Below are 20,773 nucleotides of genomic sequence, written 5' to 3'. Positions count from 1 at the left end.
GTATCTCTTCATAGAACAGACAGATAAAATTCAATCATCAGAACTGATAACTATTTTCAAAATGGTCCCTCTTAGTCACTTTGGAGGCTAAGCAATTCTACACTTGTGCAATTATGAACAGGAAACACAACAGTGAAGAATAAAAGAAAGGGAGGAGGGTATTTACTCGCTAAGTTTTGCCACGAAGCATGGATGTAATGCGGGGAGGAAGGGGCTGTTTTCTTCTTGTGTGGCAGGCAATGAAGGAACTAGGGCTCCTGTACATTGGGCGAGGGCTTCAGCACTGCATTGCTACTCCAGGCAAGAACTTCTTCCCATTATCACCATACTCAGACAATTCTAAGTGGTATAATAATGTATTCCTCCCTGCTGGGAAGCTTATCCATGCTTTCAAACTTGGTCTCAACTTTGCATCAGAGTAGACAGAGTCCAGCCTTCAGAATAACTGATTTGCCATATGAAATAATAGTTAATATTAAAAGAACACGGCACAGAGTCATCAAGTATGCAATTAGTCAATCCACAGGGAAAACAATTTTTTTCATACAATTATTTTTTCTTCCAAAGTTCTGGTTGCCACATAGAAGTGGCCACCAGGGATGTAAAATTTAAGGGTGAGTAACTCACAGGCAAGACTATAGGCTTTATGTGTACCTTGCCTATTACTAGATGGAATGATTCTTTGTGACAGTTTCAGGATAAGATTCTGTTTCCAGGAGAAAGGCAACCGCAGATATGGCATGTATTTCTTCCTCAAGAAGAGGCCCGGTCAAGGACAACATGGCAGATTAGTCTTTCCCACTTGTTTTTGTGTGTGTTTATGGATGGGCATCCACATGTTCGTGTGTGTGTGTGTGTGTGTGTGTGTAAGCAAGAGGTAGATGTTGAGCTTTTTCTTCAGTTGCTTGATACATTAGCTTTTGAGACAAGATTTCTCACTGAACCGGGAGCTCATCAACTTGTCTGGGATGTTTGGTAAGGGAGTTTCAGGGATCTGCTCAGTGGTAGGATTATAGACATGTGCCACGGTACCCCATTTCTATGTGGAGTCTGGGGATCCAAACTCAGGTCCTCATGCTTGTGTGGCAGGCACTTTACCAACACAGTCATCTCCCCAGGACCTCCTGTTTGTGTTTTGGAAGAACTAAATTAAGCTTCTTGAATGATCATGGAACATTTGTTGGGATTTGGTGCATAATATATTTTCTTTATCTGTAAGTCAGAAATTCTACTCACGGCCAACTTTTCAGAGAGCCACAGAAGCAGTGGAGAAAGATTTATAGGGCATGTGGTAGCTCTTGCTTTGATGAATAGTAAAACTAGCAGATATTTAAAACAGAAATCTGCATTCTGATCTGCACCATGAGGTCATTGACTGCTTTTGCAGACATACAGGGCTAAGTTTATTACAGCTGGGCTGTCTTTGAAGCCAGGGGCAGCAGGAGGTATGTTTAAGCTGTCAACGTGAAAATGACCTTATCAGTCAAGACGCATTTTCCTTCTTCCACCACTGGGGGGGGGGGGGTAGAGAAAAAAAGGATGTCACAGTGCTCAAGTTGACATGTCTTGGAGGCAGATTTCTACTTCTGCTTAGTTCATAAGCGGTTGGAGAATGAGTCAGCAAATGACAAATGAGCGAAGGAGCCATCACCTTTCAGTGCTGGACCTAGGCTGTCAGAGTGGAGAGCAAATAGGACTTGTGCCTACCTCCCAGTGTCAGGGATGCTCAGCTCCGATTTTCTTTGTCACAGGGATGTGAGATTGTATGATGAAAAAGGAAGACGTTTGCGGTGTGGTACTCAGCTCTAATGTAGTGTGGAGACTAGGGCAATTTTCACAGGGCTCCAGACTGCAGATTTAATAAACACCTCTACTGGGTTTTTATTTCTGATGAAAGGAGACCTGGATAATAATGAGCTGCATTTACACCGTAGCTTCCTCGGGGGACTTGTGGAAATATTTCCTCAGGTATGAATGATGATGGAAGGTGCTTGGACTCTGAAAGAGAATACTTAAGTGGAAGAATGTAGGGGGTGCTTACCCACAATGACGAAAAGCCGGCAGATGATGCCAGCTAACGGTTATCCTGTCTTTGCTATTCCACAATCCTATGATCTATGTCTGAACTGAGATAAGAACATGCTTATAAATTCTGGGCTCTTCTTATAATAGTAAGTTATAAGCACTAGGGACAGATTATCAAGTTAATAGGCTGCCATGATTTTTAAGATAAGAGGTTATCCCCGGAGATGGGTCTGGAGTAGATGATTGTTCTATGTACTATGATAAATGCTAGGATTTCAGGTTTAAAATTTCTTAACTTGGCCACAAGTTGAGATATTACAATAGTCTCCAAAAGGGAGATAACAAATTCTGTCCCTTTCAGAAGAAGACATGGAAGTCTATAGCCATTAAACGCCTTATGCGGCATTGATACAGGAAAGTCCCAGAACACCACCCCTGCCTCCACTCTCCTTTTCCTGTGCCCATGTGTCTTCCCTGCTTGGGTGCTCAATAACTTCAGATGGCCAAGAGGAAGCTGGCAAAACTGAATCTTCACACTTGTTTTTAAGAACTTGGAGAGGAATTATGAAACAGGAAATTTTTCTCATTGTTAATAGGAATTTCCAAGCAAGGGATTTTATACTAAGATGTGGATATGGTTGATGAAGGAGACAGACATTTTCTTCAGTGTGTAGCCATTGGCACAGTGCATATGCTCCTGAAAAAGAATTCCCACACAAGCACCTGTAAATAACCCCAATAAAACACACCATGCCCTACATAGACCCAGAGATATGAAAGTCAAGAGGGGCTAGCTGGGAAGTGGAAGAGTGTTAATGGGTGTAGGAGGGGGACAAGAGATGGTAACAGGAGGTGAGTATGATTGAAATATATTATGTGCATGTTCAAAATGTCAGAATGAAGCCATCATTATGCATAATTAATATATGCTAATAAAAACATTTAAAAGGGAATCCCTGCTTGGAGGTTTTGGAGTTTGAGAGGATAGAGATGCCCAGCGAAATGCCTGCATCAACAGAGATAATGAATGGCAGTTGTAGAAATCATTCTGGACAATAAAAAGTGTCCCACATGAATGTGAGACATTATTAGATTTTTAATAACTTTATTCACATTCAAGGTTGGTAACGATCAAAGATCACTTGGTGGTGCATTTGTTTACATCAAGAATTCATTAATAAGTCTTTAACCCTGCATTTTAATGAGAGGTTATTTATCAAAATGTATCTCCCCATGAGAGAGCTGAGTGTCATGTAGGCAGGAAATCTAGTGAAGCCTGATCAATCTTGTTGAAAGGATGTTCAGAGCTGCAGTCCTCCAGCCTGCAATGCAAACCATGTCAGCTAATGTAATATTCAATAATTCATGACGGCCATCTGCTGCCTTCCAGATGCCTGGGCGGGGGACTAGGGTTGAGGAACAGCGATGAGGAATCTTCCCTCTGCTGCACATACTGAAGCCTTACATTAGCACCATCTCAGCTGGCAGTCAATCAACAGGGCCTTTCTTATCCAGAAAAATTGCTTAACAATGAAAATGAATCTTGGGAGGGTTACAAACAAGAAGTCATTTTTAAACAAGAGAATCAGGATGCAAAGGATGAATGAGTGAGTCTAGTAAGCAAGCCTGAGTTCGTGTGGTTATCTGTCGGTGGCTCCCATGTTTAGTTAGAATGCTATCAAAAAATATTCTTTCCAGAGAGTTGGGACATGGTTTACTTCTAGAAAGACATTTTTTTTTCCTCTTGCTAAGAGCTTCTGGTTAGTTTCAGGTCCAGGCTTATTCTAGGTAGTGAGCACTCTTCCGCAGGGGGCGTGGCCTCACTCTTTGCTTCTGTCACATCTATTTTCCAGCACACAGGTAAAAAAGACATTGCTAATCAGGCAAGAATTGCTAGCTGAATCCTTTAGAGTAGGGACTTCTAGCTCCAACTCTCCCTAACCAGCCACTCACTGGTCCTGTTGATTCAGAGGCTCTAGAACGATGGAGAATTGAGGAGGTGGCATTGATTCTCAGCCTGCCAGACAACACCTCATGCTTTCTCTTTTCTCAGTGCTCAGAGTCATCACGTCAAATACACAGGGGTCGCCCTGCCTAGTCTGCTCCACGCGCTGTGTAACACAGCCCCACCCTGCAGCTGCTGGGCTTGCCTCCCGTCAAGGCGAAAACAAGCGACTTACTTTCGTGGAAGGCAAAATCCATGTAGAAAAGATTGAAGTTTGTGAATGTCTCGGTGGCTGCCATTTTTTTCAGTGTCTTGGAGAGTTGTTCTGCTCTCTGAATACAAGGGAAACAAAGAATTTCATGAAACCTCAGCTTTGACTTTCATGGGACAATTCAGGAAGAGAAAGAAATTGATCTTCCACACACCGCTCCACTTTTCTATCTCCAAGCCATCAGCAGAAAACAGCTCTGTACATTAAAGTGTATTCATGTGCAAATGGCCAATGAACATATGAAAAATGTTACTATTCATTAGGAATCAAACCAGTGTAAATTAAAGTAGTAAGATTCTATGTTTTCTACATGAATTTGACAAAGATGAGATGAACAACCTTGATAATATTGAATGTCAGGGTGGATGAACGAAACCATAGGTTAGTTTCATGGCTCTAGACAAGAGCTTGGTTATACCGATCATATCCTTAACATGAAGAATATATCTTAGAGGAGCTTGACATAGGAAACAGAGACACCACAAAACACATGTCTTGTTGTTCATCATGGTGAAAAACTGGAAACAACCATGTGTCCAACTGCACACATGGGTGGATAAATCCTGCCACATTCATATGTTGAACATTGAAAAATAGTTGTGCTATTATAATGTGGAGAAACAATTGAAGAACATTGGAATTTGTATGAGTATTCTCAATCTAGTAGGCACAACCCCAAGATACCTATGATAACAGACACTCACATACTGATACATGGATGATTGTCTTCTCTGTATGTGTACATGTGCATACACGTATGTAGGTATGTGTGCAGATGTATATACATGTGTATAGGTGCCAAAAGATGGCCTCAGACATTACTGCTTAGGATCCATCCACCTTGGCTTTGGAGATAGGGACTCTCAGTGGCCTGGACTTGCTTATTTGGTTAGGTTGTCTGGATGACTAGTGAATTCCAGGGATGCTCCTGACCCCTTTCCCAGCATTCTGCTCTTGCTTTTCACTTGGGTTCTGGGGATTGAACTCTGGCTCATGTGATTACATGGCAGGCACTTTACTGACTGATTGAGCTATCTCTCCAGCCTAAACTTGTGTGTGTGTGTGCAGGTGTTCTTGCACATGTGTGTGCATGTGTCTGTGTCATACACAATCATTGAGGTCAGAGAAGAATGGTGAGTCACTCTGTCACTGTCTGTTTTATTGCCATGACATGGGTTCTCTTACTGAGCCTTATAAAGCTGGGCTGGCTGTCTTGTCTCTGACCCCCACAGCACTGTAGTCACAGCCATGTGTGCAGCCGTGACCAGCTTCTTATGTATGTGCTGGCGATTTGAACTCAAGCTCTCAAACTTGTGCAGCAAATGCTCTTAGCTATCAAGTCATCTTCCTGGCCCCAAAAGTTGTAACTCAGCCCTCAAACTTGTTATCCTCCTGCCTCTGCAGCAAGATCTCCCAGTGTATACTATCACAGCTGACTACAGCCCAATTTTTGTTGCTGTTCTTAGTAGATTTTTTATACATTTTATGTTTTCAAAATTTTTATCAGACTGTATATTTTTTAAATTTGAAAGTTCTTTACAATAAAGTTATATTAACAAAATTTGTAGCTGGTAGACCATGCCTGCTATCTCAGGACCTGGAAAACTGAGGCAAGAAAGAAAATTTCCTGTGTTTTCAGCGCAAGCCTGGGCCACATATCCAGGTTTGTCTCAAAAATAAAAAACAAAAAGTTTCATTAATTCTTACAAAGATAATTTAGAACCTATGAACAACGTATAACATACTTTGCTTGGGAAATTAATTCTTTCAGACATGTGAGGTGATCCTCTCTGAGCACCCGGTCACACATAAGACTTATCTTCTCCAGCTCCCCAGTTCATTGCCTTATTCATAGCTGTGTGTGTATGCTGTGACCAGCTTCTTATGTATGTGCTGGCGATTTGAACTCAAGCTCTCAAACTTGTGCAGCATAAGACACGTATGCCCTCCTGGAGAGGGGTGGAGGCAGACAGGACACACAAGTTCTTTTGCCCTCTCTGGCTTCATGACCATGTAATTTTGTTCTTTGCCAAGTTGGTGACCATTATGCTGTAGATTGCTATCCTGAGGGTATGTCTACCGCAAACACAGGGACAGAGGATTCAGCGGCTCTACCTCTGAAGTGAGAGTCCGGAGGGTCTTGTTGGAAGACATCCATCCACTGCAGGGGCTGACCTGAGAGAAGATAAGAACACTTTGATAAAAGAAGCATAGACACAGTAAGGGGTGTGTGTACACATATGCTTATGTGCATTTGAGTGTGTGTGTGTATGTGTGTGTGTGTTTGTGTATATGATGAGGTCATGGAGCAGGCCTCTGGGCTTACCTGGAGGCAGCTCAGGAAGGAGAAGAAGTCTGCATAGGTCACATCTTTATTGAGCTGGCCTGGAAAACACAGAGGTCTGATAAGTCATATGCAATCAGATGGCAATGCCCAGGGACATTTGTAGATGACGCTGCCTCCCTTTCAGATGGTGGCATTTATCCTGATTTGATCTGTCAGTCAGCATAGCTTTGAGGGATGCCTGTATTTTATTTCTGTCTAAGCCCAAGTTAGGAAGGAGCCCTAAGCAGTCTATGCCCAGCGTTCCTTAGTCTTGGAGAGGAAAGGACTGGGGCGCTGGCCTCATCTCATCTCCAGAGAAAGCACAGTCTCCTACAGCTATAAATGGACCAGCATGACTTGAGCAAAGCTCATCACCAGGCAACACCTGCTCTTTGGTGATGTCATCAAACTCCAAGCTTCTGTGAGGCTCAGAGAGCCCCATCCCAGGTGGGAATTGACTGAATCCTCCTTTCTGGTCTTATGAAACACTTAGGTCTGAGCCAGTTGTTCCATGTTGAGGACTGGCATTCAGAATGCCTAAAATTCTGAACCAAGGCCCTTCAAATATGACTGGGGTAGCTCCCTTACACTTGGGTGGGATGGGGGATGTCAGTGGATATTCATCTCTCTTGATGATACTGGATTAAGAGCTTTTCCATAGTTGTCTTACTGAGTCCTAGTTAGGAAATGTACTTCACAGGGTTTTTTTTTTTAATTATTATGGTTTGCATATGAATCTGTCCTATTCCATGTCTGAAACACTAATTTCTCAAGTTCTGAAAACTTAAAGAGGTGACCCTGGCTGGAGGAAGTAGTTCATTGGGAGTGTCTTTAAAGGTTATACCTGGTTTCCAGTTCCTCCTTTCTGTGTGCTTCCTGTTAGCCATCAGGTAACCACCCCCCCCACACACACACCTCCACTGCCATGACACCTGCAGGGGTACATTGGGTCAAGCAAAGGGGACTGAATCTTTGGCATGATGAGCCCAGATAGACAAGTCTTCCTCTACACAATTTGTCTCAGGTATTTTGTCATTGTAGGAAAAATTCTGTCATCCTGGAGTCTACCCAGAAACTCTGGAAGAACTAGCTATAGCCACTGTGATATCTTCTCTCTCCCAGTGCTGCCCATCCCTCTTTATAGTTTATCTACCTCAGAAGCAGTCAGTTTCTGTGCTGTGACTGTCATACAAAATCCAGCTCCCCCACCAATCTCCAGGATGAGCAGCTGATGCTGGATCCATTAAACACTTCTCACACTCTCAAAAAATTAAAGAGGATAATAGAGGATCTTAGAGTATCTCAAAGTCAAGAGAAAAACATCAGGTGATGGAACAGGGCCTTGCTTTTTACTTGTATATTAGATAAGAAACACTGAAAAGTAGATTTGACTTGCTTGTCTTGGAGGGAACATATGTTGATCTTCCAGTGTGGTATAAGGGAATATCACAGCTAGAAGGCCACACGTGATGACTGCCAGTAAAGTCATAGTTATCTGCTAGTCAAGTCTTGCTCCATTCTGCTTTGCCCTCCCCTTCTGCTATCCTGCCAAGATAACAGCATCTCTATGGCTGTGGGCCCTGGGTATATCCTGGTTCACCAAGTCCAGGCTCCCTTCCTTTGCCTTCTATTGCTTACTGTTCCAACACTGGCTCCCTCTGAACCTGGTGCACAGAGGGATAGGTCTGCCCAACAGAATAAAGTCTCTGTAATAAGTAGAAGATAGTTGAAAAATGTTCTTAAGTGTTTTTCTTTGATTTTGAATTTGTCAGTTTGGAGGAAGGATGCCACAGGGAAGGATGCCTCAGGGGTGCTCAAGTAGAAAGGTGCTTGGGGTGTACTTATGACAGACTAATGGCGTAAAGGAAAGGGAGAGGGGGTGTGGGTTCTTCCCTTTGTTGGTACTGAGTATTTATCATTTGCTTTTTAGATGTTATCTTGATTTGTATTTTATAAACCCAGTCTCTCCCCCACCACAGCTGCCCCTGAATTGAAGAGCTGTAGTGTGAACAGGTTGTGTGTGTCTGTAATTCCTTGTCAGAAAGACAACCTAGTTAATCAACAGGGGTCTGAGAATGTAGCTCAGTAGCATAGCTAGAGCATGTGAGACTCTGGCTCTGATACTAGTACCAAAAAGAAGAAAAAATCCAGCAGTAGACAGTGGTAATATCTATGGTAAACAGTAATTACCAGGATCTGAAAATTTTCTTATACTTGTGTGTGTGTGTGTGTGTTTATGATCCACTGGGGTGTTCCTATGGATGCCACTGGATCTCTTTAAAGATTAAAGGGCAAGTTTCTATTCCAGATGGCTAAAAGACACACATAGTTTGTATCTCAGAAATTTACAAGTTCTTTAGGATGGTCCTTGATGTTTATTTATATTCATTTATTTATATTTATCTTTATCATATCTATCATCTATATATCTTTCTACATATCTTCTCTCTCTCTCTCTCTCTCTCTCTCTCTCTCTCTCTCTCTGTGTGTGTGTGTGTGTGTGAGAGAGAGAGAGAGAGAGGTGAGACACTGGCTCTTACCTCTACCTCAGTTTGAAATGGCGATACTACCTCCAGGAATCTCAGAATGAGACCGAGAGCTGTCTAATCCTGTTTTATAATTCCCTCAAGAGCTCAGACTGAAGGCATGCAATGCCTGGTTTTCATGGCAACTAGTGTGGCTACTGGGATTAAAGGTGTGTGTTACCATTTCTTGGTCTGTAAGGCTGACCAGTAGGGCTGTTTTACACTCTGATCTTCAGGAAAGCTCCCTGAGTCTGGAGTTTGTTCACTGATTCCGCAAGAATAGCTGTCAGTGAGCTACAGAACTGTCCTGTCTCTACTCCTTTCCCCAGTGCTAGGGCTAGATGGATTTCTCTAATCATCTTTTCCCCTTCCTTCTCTCTCAAGTTGCATGGTATCATTGTTACCTACTGCTGTTAAATTAAATGCGCATAGTCAGTTTGATTGGATTTATGTAGCTAGTCTAACCAGAGTTTATGAAATAAAATGAATTTAAAATCAGAAAACTACAAATCGTGTTACTACATGGTGTGATGGAGTAGAAAGAAGAACAGTCCCCTTCCCTAAGCTTCTCTTATAATGAGAAATTCAGTGATCTAATGGAATTAATTTTTTAAAAAACTACAGTCTTCATGCCCATGGCCCAAAGAGACTTCCCTGGCCCAAGTGGTTGTCTTTAAATACACACTGTGGTTCAGAAAGAAGTGAAGTTCTGTGTGTTATCATATCTTTATCTATAAGGATAAGAAGCTGTATGAAGGCAGGACAGTGCTTTGCTTGGATAATATTTGTGATACACTTTCATGGAGCAAATGACTTCATCTTAATTGGCAGAATGTAGATATCTGCTTTTTCCCTCAAGTGAGAAGACTAAAGAGCTGGGTATTAATTCTTTTCTCATGTAAATGGGGGTGGTTTCTCATTCGAATGGGAGTGGAATTTCTTGAGTGAGGTAGGAAAGTTGGCTTAACCAGGAATTACAGGAGGACAAAGAGGTTGGGGAGGTGAGAAAGGAAAGTACATAGAGTTACATACTCAAGGGAAAGCTCTAGCTCATGTGCAAAAGGAGCCAGATGTGGATAGAAGATTTTACTAATTTATATACACCCTGGCCTCATCCATTCCACACAGGCTTAAATCTCTTTAATGTTGGTCCCCATGTGACTACACTCAGAACAATTTAAACAGAGATAGGAGACAGCAAGTCTGGTGGCTTGGGCAGATGGGAGACTTGCCAGCAAAGATATTGGCAGGAATACTTTTTACGTACACCAGCGTTGCTCCTTTGGAATAGCTGCCGCCCAGGTTCGCCTTGCCCACCTGGCAGAATTATGTTTTTCCTGAGAAGAGCATAGGGACTTAATGTCAGACTAGGACTTAATGGTGGTTGTGACTCTGTGTTGCGCCCATGAGAATGGGGATGGGTCTACTGGGTGGCTGTAAGTCAGAACTGTCTAATTTTGTTACAGGAATGGAGCCCAGCTATAGCCAAGCTCAGTGGAGAAACAGAAGCAGGCATTTTCTCAGCGTCCCTAAGCATCAGCTATGATACAGAATTTTCTTTCTCGGTTTCGAGCAAGCCTGGTCTACTTACCTTTCAGTTGTGCTGGGGGCAGTGATTCTTCGGTTATGTTCTACTTTGTGTAACTTAACATTTCCCAAGCAAGCTTATTAGTGAATCCTTTATGGCATGAATTTTACTTCTTTGAATTTTTCTTGCATTAATATCATATACATACCACACACATCACACATACATTCCATGTGCGTCACACACACACATCATACATACATATCAAACATTGCACTTACACACATCATATATATGCATTGCACACACATCACACATACATCCACACATGCATACGCACAGTGAAAATAATCTGCAAGCATAATATACCTAGAGGGTGGTATTGGTCGTGCAAACTATCCCAGAGAAAAGTTCCATCTGGCAAACCGTATAAAATAACGTGGCTGCCATTGGGCAGGTGGGAATCTAGATACTTCAGTGTCTGCATGACATTGGAGTACATTTGTTCAGGAGTGGTCATTCCTGGTATTGGGTCAGCTCTCCTGAGGTGGAAGAAACAGCAAGTATCTGATTAGCAGGAAGGTCACATACAAAACATTCTGTATCTGCTGGTTATCAGTACTATTTTGCAAACCACTTTTAACTTCTTATGTTTCTGGCACACAGTCAGACTGCATTTACTGACTCCTTTGAAGTTGAGTAAGCCATATAGCTGGTGGTGTAAGAGCCTCTGGAATGTTCTCTGACTGTATTGCTGGTAAAAATAGTGTTACAGATAGTTGTGTCACTTGCTTGAGTCGAGAGAGAGATAGAAAGAGAGAGGCAGACAGACCCGTGTTTCTGAAGAGTACACAGTGTGAGCAAGAAGGGAAATTTTGTGGTTTTTCTACTACTAAGACTTTAGGTTTTTCTTTGTTTGCTTTTCTGTTTTGGACATAAGCTCATCTACCCTGACTCTTAGGTACAGGAGAGGGTCTGATATTGCTTAAGACTGATTTGGAGCTTTGGAACTTTGGGACTTAACAATTGTTTTTTAAAAAATTGCACACAGACCACAGTAGGGAGGCAGACATTTCCGAGGGATGATGTTATTTTATGTGTAGACATTCTCTTACCCTTTATTCTCAGTTTCTGTACTAAATTTGGGCTTTCATCATTGTTCTGATAGACAATTATCCTCTGCTTTATTATTAAAACACTATTTGCCAACAATTATGTTTCATACCACTGTCTTTCAATAGCTGGTAGTTGTTGTGGTCTGTAGAGCATATAAAATCATCAAAGAAATCTCAAATAAATAACTTCATGTTTTTCTTAGTACGGTTTTATTGTGTAGTGAGAAATGATAATTATAGCAACTCTTATAAGGAAAACATTTCATTGGTGATGGCTTACAGTTCAGAATTTTAGTCCATTATCATCATGGTGGGAAGCATAATGGCACACAAGCAAACATGGTGCTGGAGAGGTAGCTGAGAATTCTGCGTCTTGATCTACAGGCAGGAGGAAGAGACCGCCACACTGGGTGTGGCTTGAGCACCCAAGACCTCAGGAGTCCCTAATGACATACTTCCTCCAACAAAGCCACACCTGCTCCAAAAAGGTTATATCTCTTAATCACGCTACTCCCTGTGGGTCAAGCATTCAAACACATTAGTCTATAGGGGCCATTCCTATTCAAACCACCACAGTGCTGTACCTTAAGGCTTTAGGAAAAAAAAAAAAAAAACCAATCCCAAACAAAATGTATTAGATAGACAGCAATAATTAGATCGAGATAGAAATAAGTGAAATGCAAACAAAACTACAAAGAGCCATTGAAACAGAGATTTGGTTCTTTGACAAAACAAACAAGATGAGCAAACACTCAGCCAAATGAACTGAATCAAAGACAGAGGAGATCTAAATTAATAAAATAGAGATGAAAGGGAAGCTATTATAATGAATACCAATAAAATCTAGAGAACCATGAGGATGTAAACCTGAAGACTATATTCTACTAAATTGAAAAATCTAAAAGAAGTGGATGGATATATGGATACAAATGACCTATCTAAGTTAAGCCAAGAGAGACAGATTATTTAAACAGATCTATAACCAATAATACTGTAGCAATAGCAGGAAACCACCCAAAAAAGAAAAGTCCAAGACCCTTGAGGATCACCCATCAATACTTCTCAAATTATTCCATCAAATAGTAAAGGAAGACACTTCTAAACTCTTTTTATGAATCCATTACACCTTAGATAAGGCCTCCACAAAAGGAAAGTAAAACTACAGACCAATCCTCATGATTGACATAGATGGAAATATTCTCAACAAAATACTTGAAAACCAACTCAAGAACACATAAAAGATGTGCTCACCATGCTCAAGTTAGCTTCATTCCGGAGATGCAGCGGTGGTTTGACAAATGCAAACCAATAAATGTAATAATTACATAACTTAAGTCGGCCTAAGCTTTGAGGTTCTGTTTCATCACAGCTAGATGTCAGTGTGGTGATTTCTCAGAAAATTAGGAAACAACCTTCGATAAGACCCACCAATACCACTTTTGGGTATATATCCAAAGGATGCTCAATTGTGCCACAAGGACATGTGCTCAATTATGTTCATAGCAGCTTTGTTTGTCATAGCCAGAACCTGGAACCAACCTAAATGTCCCCTGACTGAAGAATGGATAAGGAAAATGTGGTACATTTACACAATGGAGTAGTACACAGCAGAAAAAAAAAAAAAAAAAAAAAAACGACATCTTGAATTTTGCAGGAAAATGAATAGAACTAGAAAACATTATTTTGAGTGAGGTAACCCAGACCCAGAAAGACAATTATCATATGTACTTACTCATAGGTGGGTTTTAAACATAAAGCAAAGAAAACCAGCCTACAAACCACAATCCCAGAGAACTTAGACAACAATGAGTACACTAAGAGAGACTTATATAGATCTAATCTACATGGAAAGTAGAAAAAGACAAGATCTCCTGAGTAAATTAGGAGCACCTTGGGGGAGGGCTGAAGTGGGGATGGAAGAGGCAGGAAGGGGAGCAGAGAAAAATGTAGAGCTCAATAATAATCAATAAAAAAAATCTTCATCCAGAAAAAAAATAATGCAATAATCAAGGATACAAATGATAATAGATGTTGGTAAAGATGTGGGAAGGAACTGTTATTTACTTTCTGTGGTATGCGAAGAGGTTTGGTCACTGTGGAAATTGATATGGAGGCTTCTCAAAAAAATCAAACATAAAACTACCACAAGACCCAACTTTACCATTTTTGGGCACACACCTAAAAGACTCAGTATACCACTACAGGGGTATTTGTACGTGCTTGTCTGTTGGTACTCTTTTCACAATAGCAAGGGAATCGGTTCCGCCTAAATGTCCATTAGCTGAGAAATGCAAACTGTGCTGCACATACACAGTGGGATTTTATTGACTGCCCAAAGTCTCTGCTGCTATAACTCACACACATTTGCTCTGTTTCAGGAGTGTTGAACTTTAGTGGTAGATTAAAGAGTTTTAAGGACAGTAATGGATAAGCCTAAGACTACTGAGTCACTTTAGGTAATTAGTGGAAATGCTAGGCGCCTCTACACTGCCCTTCTTTCCTAATTCCTGAGGCTAAAAGTTGTCTTCCAGTCAGGACCTTCATGCATGTATCAAATACTTACTGAGTAGCCACATGCAGTCAGAGAACTGAGAGAGACATGTGGCTGCATTACCACAATAAGAGTTAGCAACATAATTTTAAAAAAAAAATTGAAGAAAGAGACAATTCAGATTCCTGAAAGTTGTTCCTGGACAGAGCCATTTTGCAACCCTCTGGCTTGGGCATTGGATGGAACCCTTTGCCCACTATGGGTTATCTACTCCACCTTGATGTTCTGCCATCTGTCTTTATTTTTCTAACCTCTCCACAGGACATCACAAAGTGGGCACTGCAAGGACATGCCCCACTGCCAGCTCTGTTCCTTCATCCAAATGCTCACTGCGTCTCTGCCCAGATAGATCCCTGGTAGGAGAGAGGCTGGCGTGGGCCTCTAGCTGATGTGTTTGATTTTTGGCTCTTTGGAAAAGAGAAAGTAGGAGTGGGTTGGAGAGACTCAGGGTTGGGAGTGCATTCTCAGTGATTCTGGCCTTTGACAGGACAGCTTTTTCTTCTTCAGGCACTCTATCCAGTTGTAACCTGTTTTCTTTCTATACTCAGGGGACCCTGATCCAGAGACTGGAGGGACATTATCTGGCTGGACCAGAACTTGTTCTCTTTCGCAGTGGAGGTTGGAAGTCACATCTCTGTTTCTCTGTCATGAGCCCCAGTGGTCTCTTGTTGCCGTTGGATCCCAGAGCCTGACCTGGTACTTGGCCCATTGGTGGTGCTCAACCCGCGCTTTAAGGCAGTGAATGAATAATAGAACATAAGGAAGACCAGAGTGAGCCAGGGAAAGAAGACAAACTTTAATTAGAAATCCTGCCACTGCTGGCTTTGCTATTCAAAGGCAGGAGAACAAATTCCTTTACTTTGTGAGCCACACTTTCCTCATTTCTAGCAAGCCAGCAGTCACACTCGCCTCTTTGGGTTGCTGCGGGATGAAATGATACAGAAAGGAGCACAGATCTTGGACCAGGAACAGGACTTCAGGGGTATGCACTCTTATTGGAAAGTCCTGGATGGCTCATCACAGAGACAGGGACCTGGGTCCTCACAATGTAGCTTTGGGGTCCTGGAGGGACCTAAGTATGAATTGGCCCATGAGTGACAATGGATCATGGAGTGGTGTGTCCCCCTCCCGCCCTTGAACTGATTTGTCTGCACTTCATTTAGCGTCCTATGGGAGCAAATGAGCTTTAATCCCATTGGACTTTGCTCCCATCACAGGCTTGGGAGGCCCAGGAAATGGGTAGAACAAGGGGAAGATAAGTGATGAGCTGAGCAGGGAGCCTCCAGCTGGTTAGTCAGTTCTGCTGCCTTGAGCATGTCTTTTACCCCTTCTAGGCTTGTCTTTCATGTTTTCCCCTAAAATATGGGGCAGATGGTCACTGGGAGCCGCTTCATATCCTGTCTCACCTTTGGCTTACTTTTTAACCACAACCACAGGGCAGATGCCCACATGCAGCTTATTTTTAGGGGTGTGCACAGATTTTGATACATCTCTTCAAATGCTGAGGGGGGATTAACCCTAATGGTGTAGTGTAGCAAAGGCTTTTTTACTGTGGACTATTAGAATAAGTGGGATTGAGTACGAGTTACGTGCTGTTTCTTTGCCAAATGCAGGTCTATTCTGTTCTTCTGCAGAAGAATGTCAGCATATGAGCGTGGCATGTGTTCCTGTGGGGTTCTACTGTATGCTATTGAAAATGTTGTGGATTCTAAGTCTTGGATCTTGGTGAAGCGTATTTCCTGTGGTATAATTCACAGTTGCTCCTGGTGTTCCTTGTTGTGACGTCAGAATTGAGAGCTAATGGATCAGCTTCATTTCTTTCCACAGGGAGCTTTTCTGACAGGTTGTTCCTTCCTACTGGCGTCACATATCCAGGCCTTCCTTCTGAGATAAGCTTATTTGACACCTGCACACTGTGGCAGAATAGACTGGGGTCGGGGAGTGGAGGAGGGGGGAAGCTAGAGCTAAATCTCAACTGAGCAGGCCCATTATCGTCTTAGCGTTGTTGGCATCTTTCTCACTGACTTACCCATTACAGACATCGTTTCCAATCATGGCATAAATCACGATGGCTGGTTGGTCCAATGCCTGGTTCCTAGACAAGCTGAGAAAACACGGAGTCTGAGCAGCACAGTCACCAGCTACACAGGCTGAGCCTGGGAGAATATCCCACAGTTGTGGTAACCACCCACGAAAAACCAACCAGCTTTTCTGACTTTCTTTAACTTCAGCAAAGTTAGTCAGCCCTGTTTTCCTCTATAATCTCAATTCAATTTACCATTAGGAAATGGCATATCAATCATAATATTGAAGAGTAGATTAAAATTTCAGCTGAACAGACTCACCATTATCTTCTTAGCATCGTTCAAACATTACTATAGATAAGGGCAGGTGAGTTATTCATACCCAGTTTCATAGGACATCCCAGAGCTGTGGGGCCCACTTAATTCACAGAGGTAAGGGGCTGCCTGAGGCTTCTGTTTACGATACTACAAACAGCCTTGCATCTGAATTTTCATTCCCAAATAAAACCCAAAATATTAGCTTGCCAGGCATGGTGTCTCAGCACCGGGGAAGCTATGGAAGGAGAATTACACAAGTTTGAGATGAGTCTGGGTGGCTCTGTCTCAAAATTAGAAACAAAAAATAAAAAAAGACAGGTTTCATATTTATAAAGCCAGACTATGATATAATCAATGTGTTTTTGCAGTTTCGTCTTCAGAATTGAATTTTATTCAGTTAATATTCATTTTATAGTCCATTGAGAACATAAATGAACCAATCACTTTCCAAGATACTGGCCCAAGAAAAGAAGACCAAGTGGTGCATTTAGTAGCTAACCAACTATTGATACTCAGTAGAAATGATATTGGGGTAATAAATGAGAATTTTCCTTCCTTTCGAGATAAGTTAACCATATTTAAAATGTCTTAAATGTTTCTTCCACTTACCTTTCTATGAAATTCTTCAGATTTCTAGAAGATGCACCTGTAGAATTACAATTAAGAAAATAGTCTTTTAAGTTTAAATGACAGTGCTGATGTCAGCTGAGTTCACATGGGTGATGTCATTGTTCAGCCACCGGAGGCTGTCCACACCACACTGCTGATGGCAACTGCTTGTTTCTGGAGATTTTCCGTAGTGTTTTATCTCGGATATCACCGTCAGGGTTTCCTGCTTACGGGGCTTGTGCTAGCGTAAGCCAAAGGCCTTTGTTTTGCCATAGACGAGTAAATGATTGAGTAGATGTAAGGGGAAAGTATGTATCTGTCTCCAAAGAGACAAGATATCCCCAAGACTAAGGATTGGAGAGACAGAAAATAATTCTCTGGGAGAGACAGCTTCCTGGGGACCCCCATTTAAGGTTCTGATATTCAGAACACTGAGTTCTGATGGTAGAGACTCTCTCTGAATAGTAAGTTGCTCTCTGCTGTCTTCAACCTGCAGCTGCCCGGGGCTACTGGTATCCTACAGGGGCTCACAGGTCTGCTGGACCTTTTATTTATTCACTTCTACCCCAGCTCTCCTAATCTCTCATTTTTAGAATAATAACAGATGAAGAAGTGTTATTATCATTCTGTGATATTTTTCCTTTTTAAATTTTTTATCTATCTATTATGTATACAATGTTCCACCTACATGTATGTCTGCAGGCCAGAAGAAGGCACCAGATCTTATTATAGATGGTTGTGAGCTACCATGTAGTTGCTGGGAATTGAACTCAGGACCTCGGAAAGAACAACTAGTTCTCTTAAACTGTGAACCATCTCCCCAGCCCCTTGCTAATTTAGTTAATGATAAACAAAAACCAACAAAAGCAGAAACTTTTGTTATTCTAAAATTATAGGACCAGGTCCAGCCAACCTCAAGTCCGTTTGGGAATTTGATGTGCAGAGAACCCATAGACCTTAGAAAAACAGAATAAAGAGTTGTCAACAGCTTATTAGATGGGGTGTCCTTCCTTATAGGCAATATCTCCTATGTCTTTCTTGACTACTCTGGACTAGGATTGAAGACCAGTTGTAAGTAATTGCAGTAGATTTAAAGGAGCAGTCACAGCTGGGGGTGATGGTCATTTGTAATATATCAGCATCCTGGAGGCTGAAGATGCAGAGCTCAAGGCCAACCTGGCCTATATAGTAAGATCCTGTCTCAAAGCAATAACAAACAAACAAAACACAAAACAAGTAACCACAAGCAGGATGCAAGGAAGCACTTATTCATTACCTAACGCCTGATTTTTTTCCATGTACCGAATCCTCTCTGCTGCAAAGTCCTTGTGTTTTTCACCCTTTTCACTCCCTCATGGAAATCTCAGTTTTATAGTCACCTAAGTAGTTCATGTCTCTCCCACTCTATTTTTTTCTTAGTCTCCGTTCTTTAATTTAACTCTATTCGTTTCTAGTCTACTAGTCTTTTGTCAGACTCGGCACCACATCTTTCTCCTTCCCAGTCTCTAGTATCCTCCTCTGTAGGTGTCTCCTCAGCTTCTGAGTGCTGATGTATCTGCCGCTGGAGAAACTACTACAGCAGTGACAGCCGGCAGGGAATAAGCAGCAAGGACAGAGCCTTAGCCCGTGGGACATGGCAGAAAAAGTCAGATATCTGAAGAAGTTACACCTTTTGTACTTTGCAATTTTAGTTTCACAGAAAAGAAAAAGTTTTGCCCTGGAATAGAGGACTTTTATTATTCATTAACGTGGTCTAGTGGCGAACCTTCATGTCCCCTGTTAAGAGTAGAAGAGTCCATACAGGCCTTTAAAAGCTGATCTGTGCTGTCTTTTAACTAGGGTGTATCTATGACAGGAAGAGGTCTCATGACCTCATCCTCAGTTAGCTCTCCCTAACTGAATTTCAACACATGGTCCCGCTGGGCTGGTACTGACCATATCACCAAGTACTTCACATCCTATGTATTCTCTCAATTTAGAGACTAACTTTCATCATATTCTAAGTGAATACGTTACTTTCAGTGCCTGACAATAGGCCCCTTAGTTTTTTTCCTGGAAAGAGAAGGAGAACATTTAAATATAACTAGAATAAGTCTTCAAAAATTAAATCATGCTGGGCAGTAGTGGTGCACGTCTTTAATCCCATCACTCGGGAGGCGGGGGCAGGCAGATATCTGTGAGTTTGAGGCCAGCCTGATCTAAAAGAGAAAGTTCCAGGACAGGCTCCCAAAGCTACAGCGAAACCCTGTCTTGAAAGACAAACAAAAAATTAAATCATTACTTTTAGCAAAACATACTGAGTATTTACTATGTGAGGTGTTGTGATTGATTCTGAGTATAGAACAGAGACTAGAAAATACACAATCTTGTTCTTTGGAAGCCCAATGTTACTAAACAAGCTATGGTCATAAAGTGTTGGGGATTCAGAAAGCCCTGAGGGTGGAAACTTAACTGTTTACTGAGGTCCTAAAATAGGAACACATTAATTGGTCCACAATGCTCTGTATGCAGTTCTCAGAAACAGTTAGAGCTAAGTGCTGTGTTAGCTGTGACTATGTTCAGTCAACAGAGCAGATCTGAGGTTTTCAAGTTCTGGAGTTTGCATAATTTTGGAGACTCTCCTTAAGGGCAAGAACATAAACACAAAACATCCAGACATTTGGGCAGAAAATATAGCGCAGACACGGGAGCCCAGACCAACTGTGGTTAAAACGTTGGAATCTTTCAACTTTTATACATAAGTATGGTCAGGAACCAAGTGAGGGGACCCCAAGTTTCAGCCGCATTAGTTTCAAAATCTGCCTTTTGACACCCTTTATGTCATGTTACTAGCTCTTGGTCAGGCTGCCAAATTCATAGATAAGGCCCGGAAATGGGAAGAGAAATGCATCTGATCTCTAGTAAGGATAGCCATCATTGTAATGGCTGTTCCTTATAAACAGCAAGAATTGAAAGTATGTTATTTTAGCTGTTCTATAAGAATCCATGGGGAGGATCAGGAAGTACATTTTAGTTTATTAACCACAAATACATTCAAACAAAACATGCAGCATCTCCGAACCATGTGCAGGACTTCAAGTTCAGATACCCACAGAGCCTACAGGTGCAGCGCTGTTGAACCCACCCTATAAAGAGCAGCCATTGCTCAGTCCTGATGAATCTGTGTGGTCCATGTCATCAGACTTGTCTTCAAAATGGAAAAGGGATACATGGGACTTTTTGCCAAAAATCTCCTGATTCTTTTAGACATTGGCCATGAATCCAGTGATTGTAAAATATGCTTCATTTTATCATACAAACTCCACACAGGTTAGGTTTTAAATGATTCAATCATTGAGAGACTCACAAGGAAACACTGTATGTCAAGGACAAGATGTTGGGTCTGGAAAGATAGCTCAGTGGTTAAGGGCACTGGCTTCACTTACAGAGGACCCAGGTTTGGTTCCCAGCTCATAAATAGCAGCTCACAACTATCTTTAACTCCAGTTCAAGGGGATCTGATGCCTCTTCTGGCCTCTACAGGCACCAGGCACAAA

General features: G+C 41.8%; 1 protein-coding gene across 1 annotated transcript in view; it reads right to left on the bottom strand.

Moving 5' to 3' along the window:
- Aoah (acyloxyacyl hydrolase) overlaps positions 1–20,773 on the bottom strand; it is a 180,208-nt gene that overhangs the window by 13,524 nt on the left and 145,911 nt on the right. The window contains exons 14-19 of the mRNA XM_057787663.1: positions 17,238–17,274; positions 16,316–16,390; positions 10,990–11,162; positions 6,568–6,626; positions 6,357–6,416; positions 4,206–4,302 (exon numbers count right to left, since the gene is read on the bottom strand). Coding sequence (XP_057643646.1) covers positions 4,206–4,302; positions 6,357–6,416; positions 6,568–6,626; positions 10,990–11,162; positions 16,316–16,390; positions 17,238–17,274 — 501 coding nt within the window. The remainder of the gene's footprint in view (positions 1–4,205; positions 4,303–6,356; positions 6,417–6,567; positions 6,627–10,989; positions 11,163–16,315; positions 16,391–17,237; positions 17,275–20,773) is intronic.

This window comes from Chionomys nivalis, chromosome 13 (assembly GCF_950005125.1).
Source record: "Chionomys nivalis chromosome 13, mChiNiv1.1, whole genome shotgun sequence".
NCBI classification, from domain to species: Eukaryota; Metazoa; Chordata; class Mammalia; order Rodentia; family Cricetidae; genus Chionomys; species Chionomys nivalis.
This window is presented reverse-complemented; position numbering and strand designations above follow the sequence as displayed.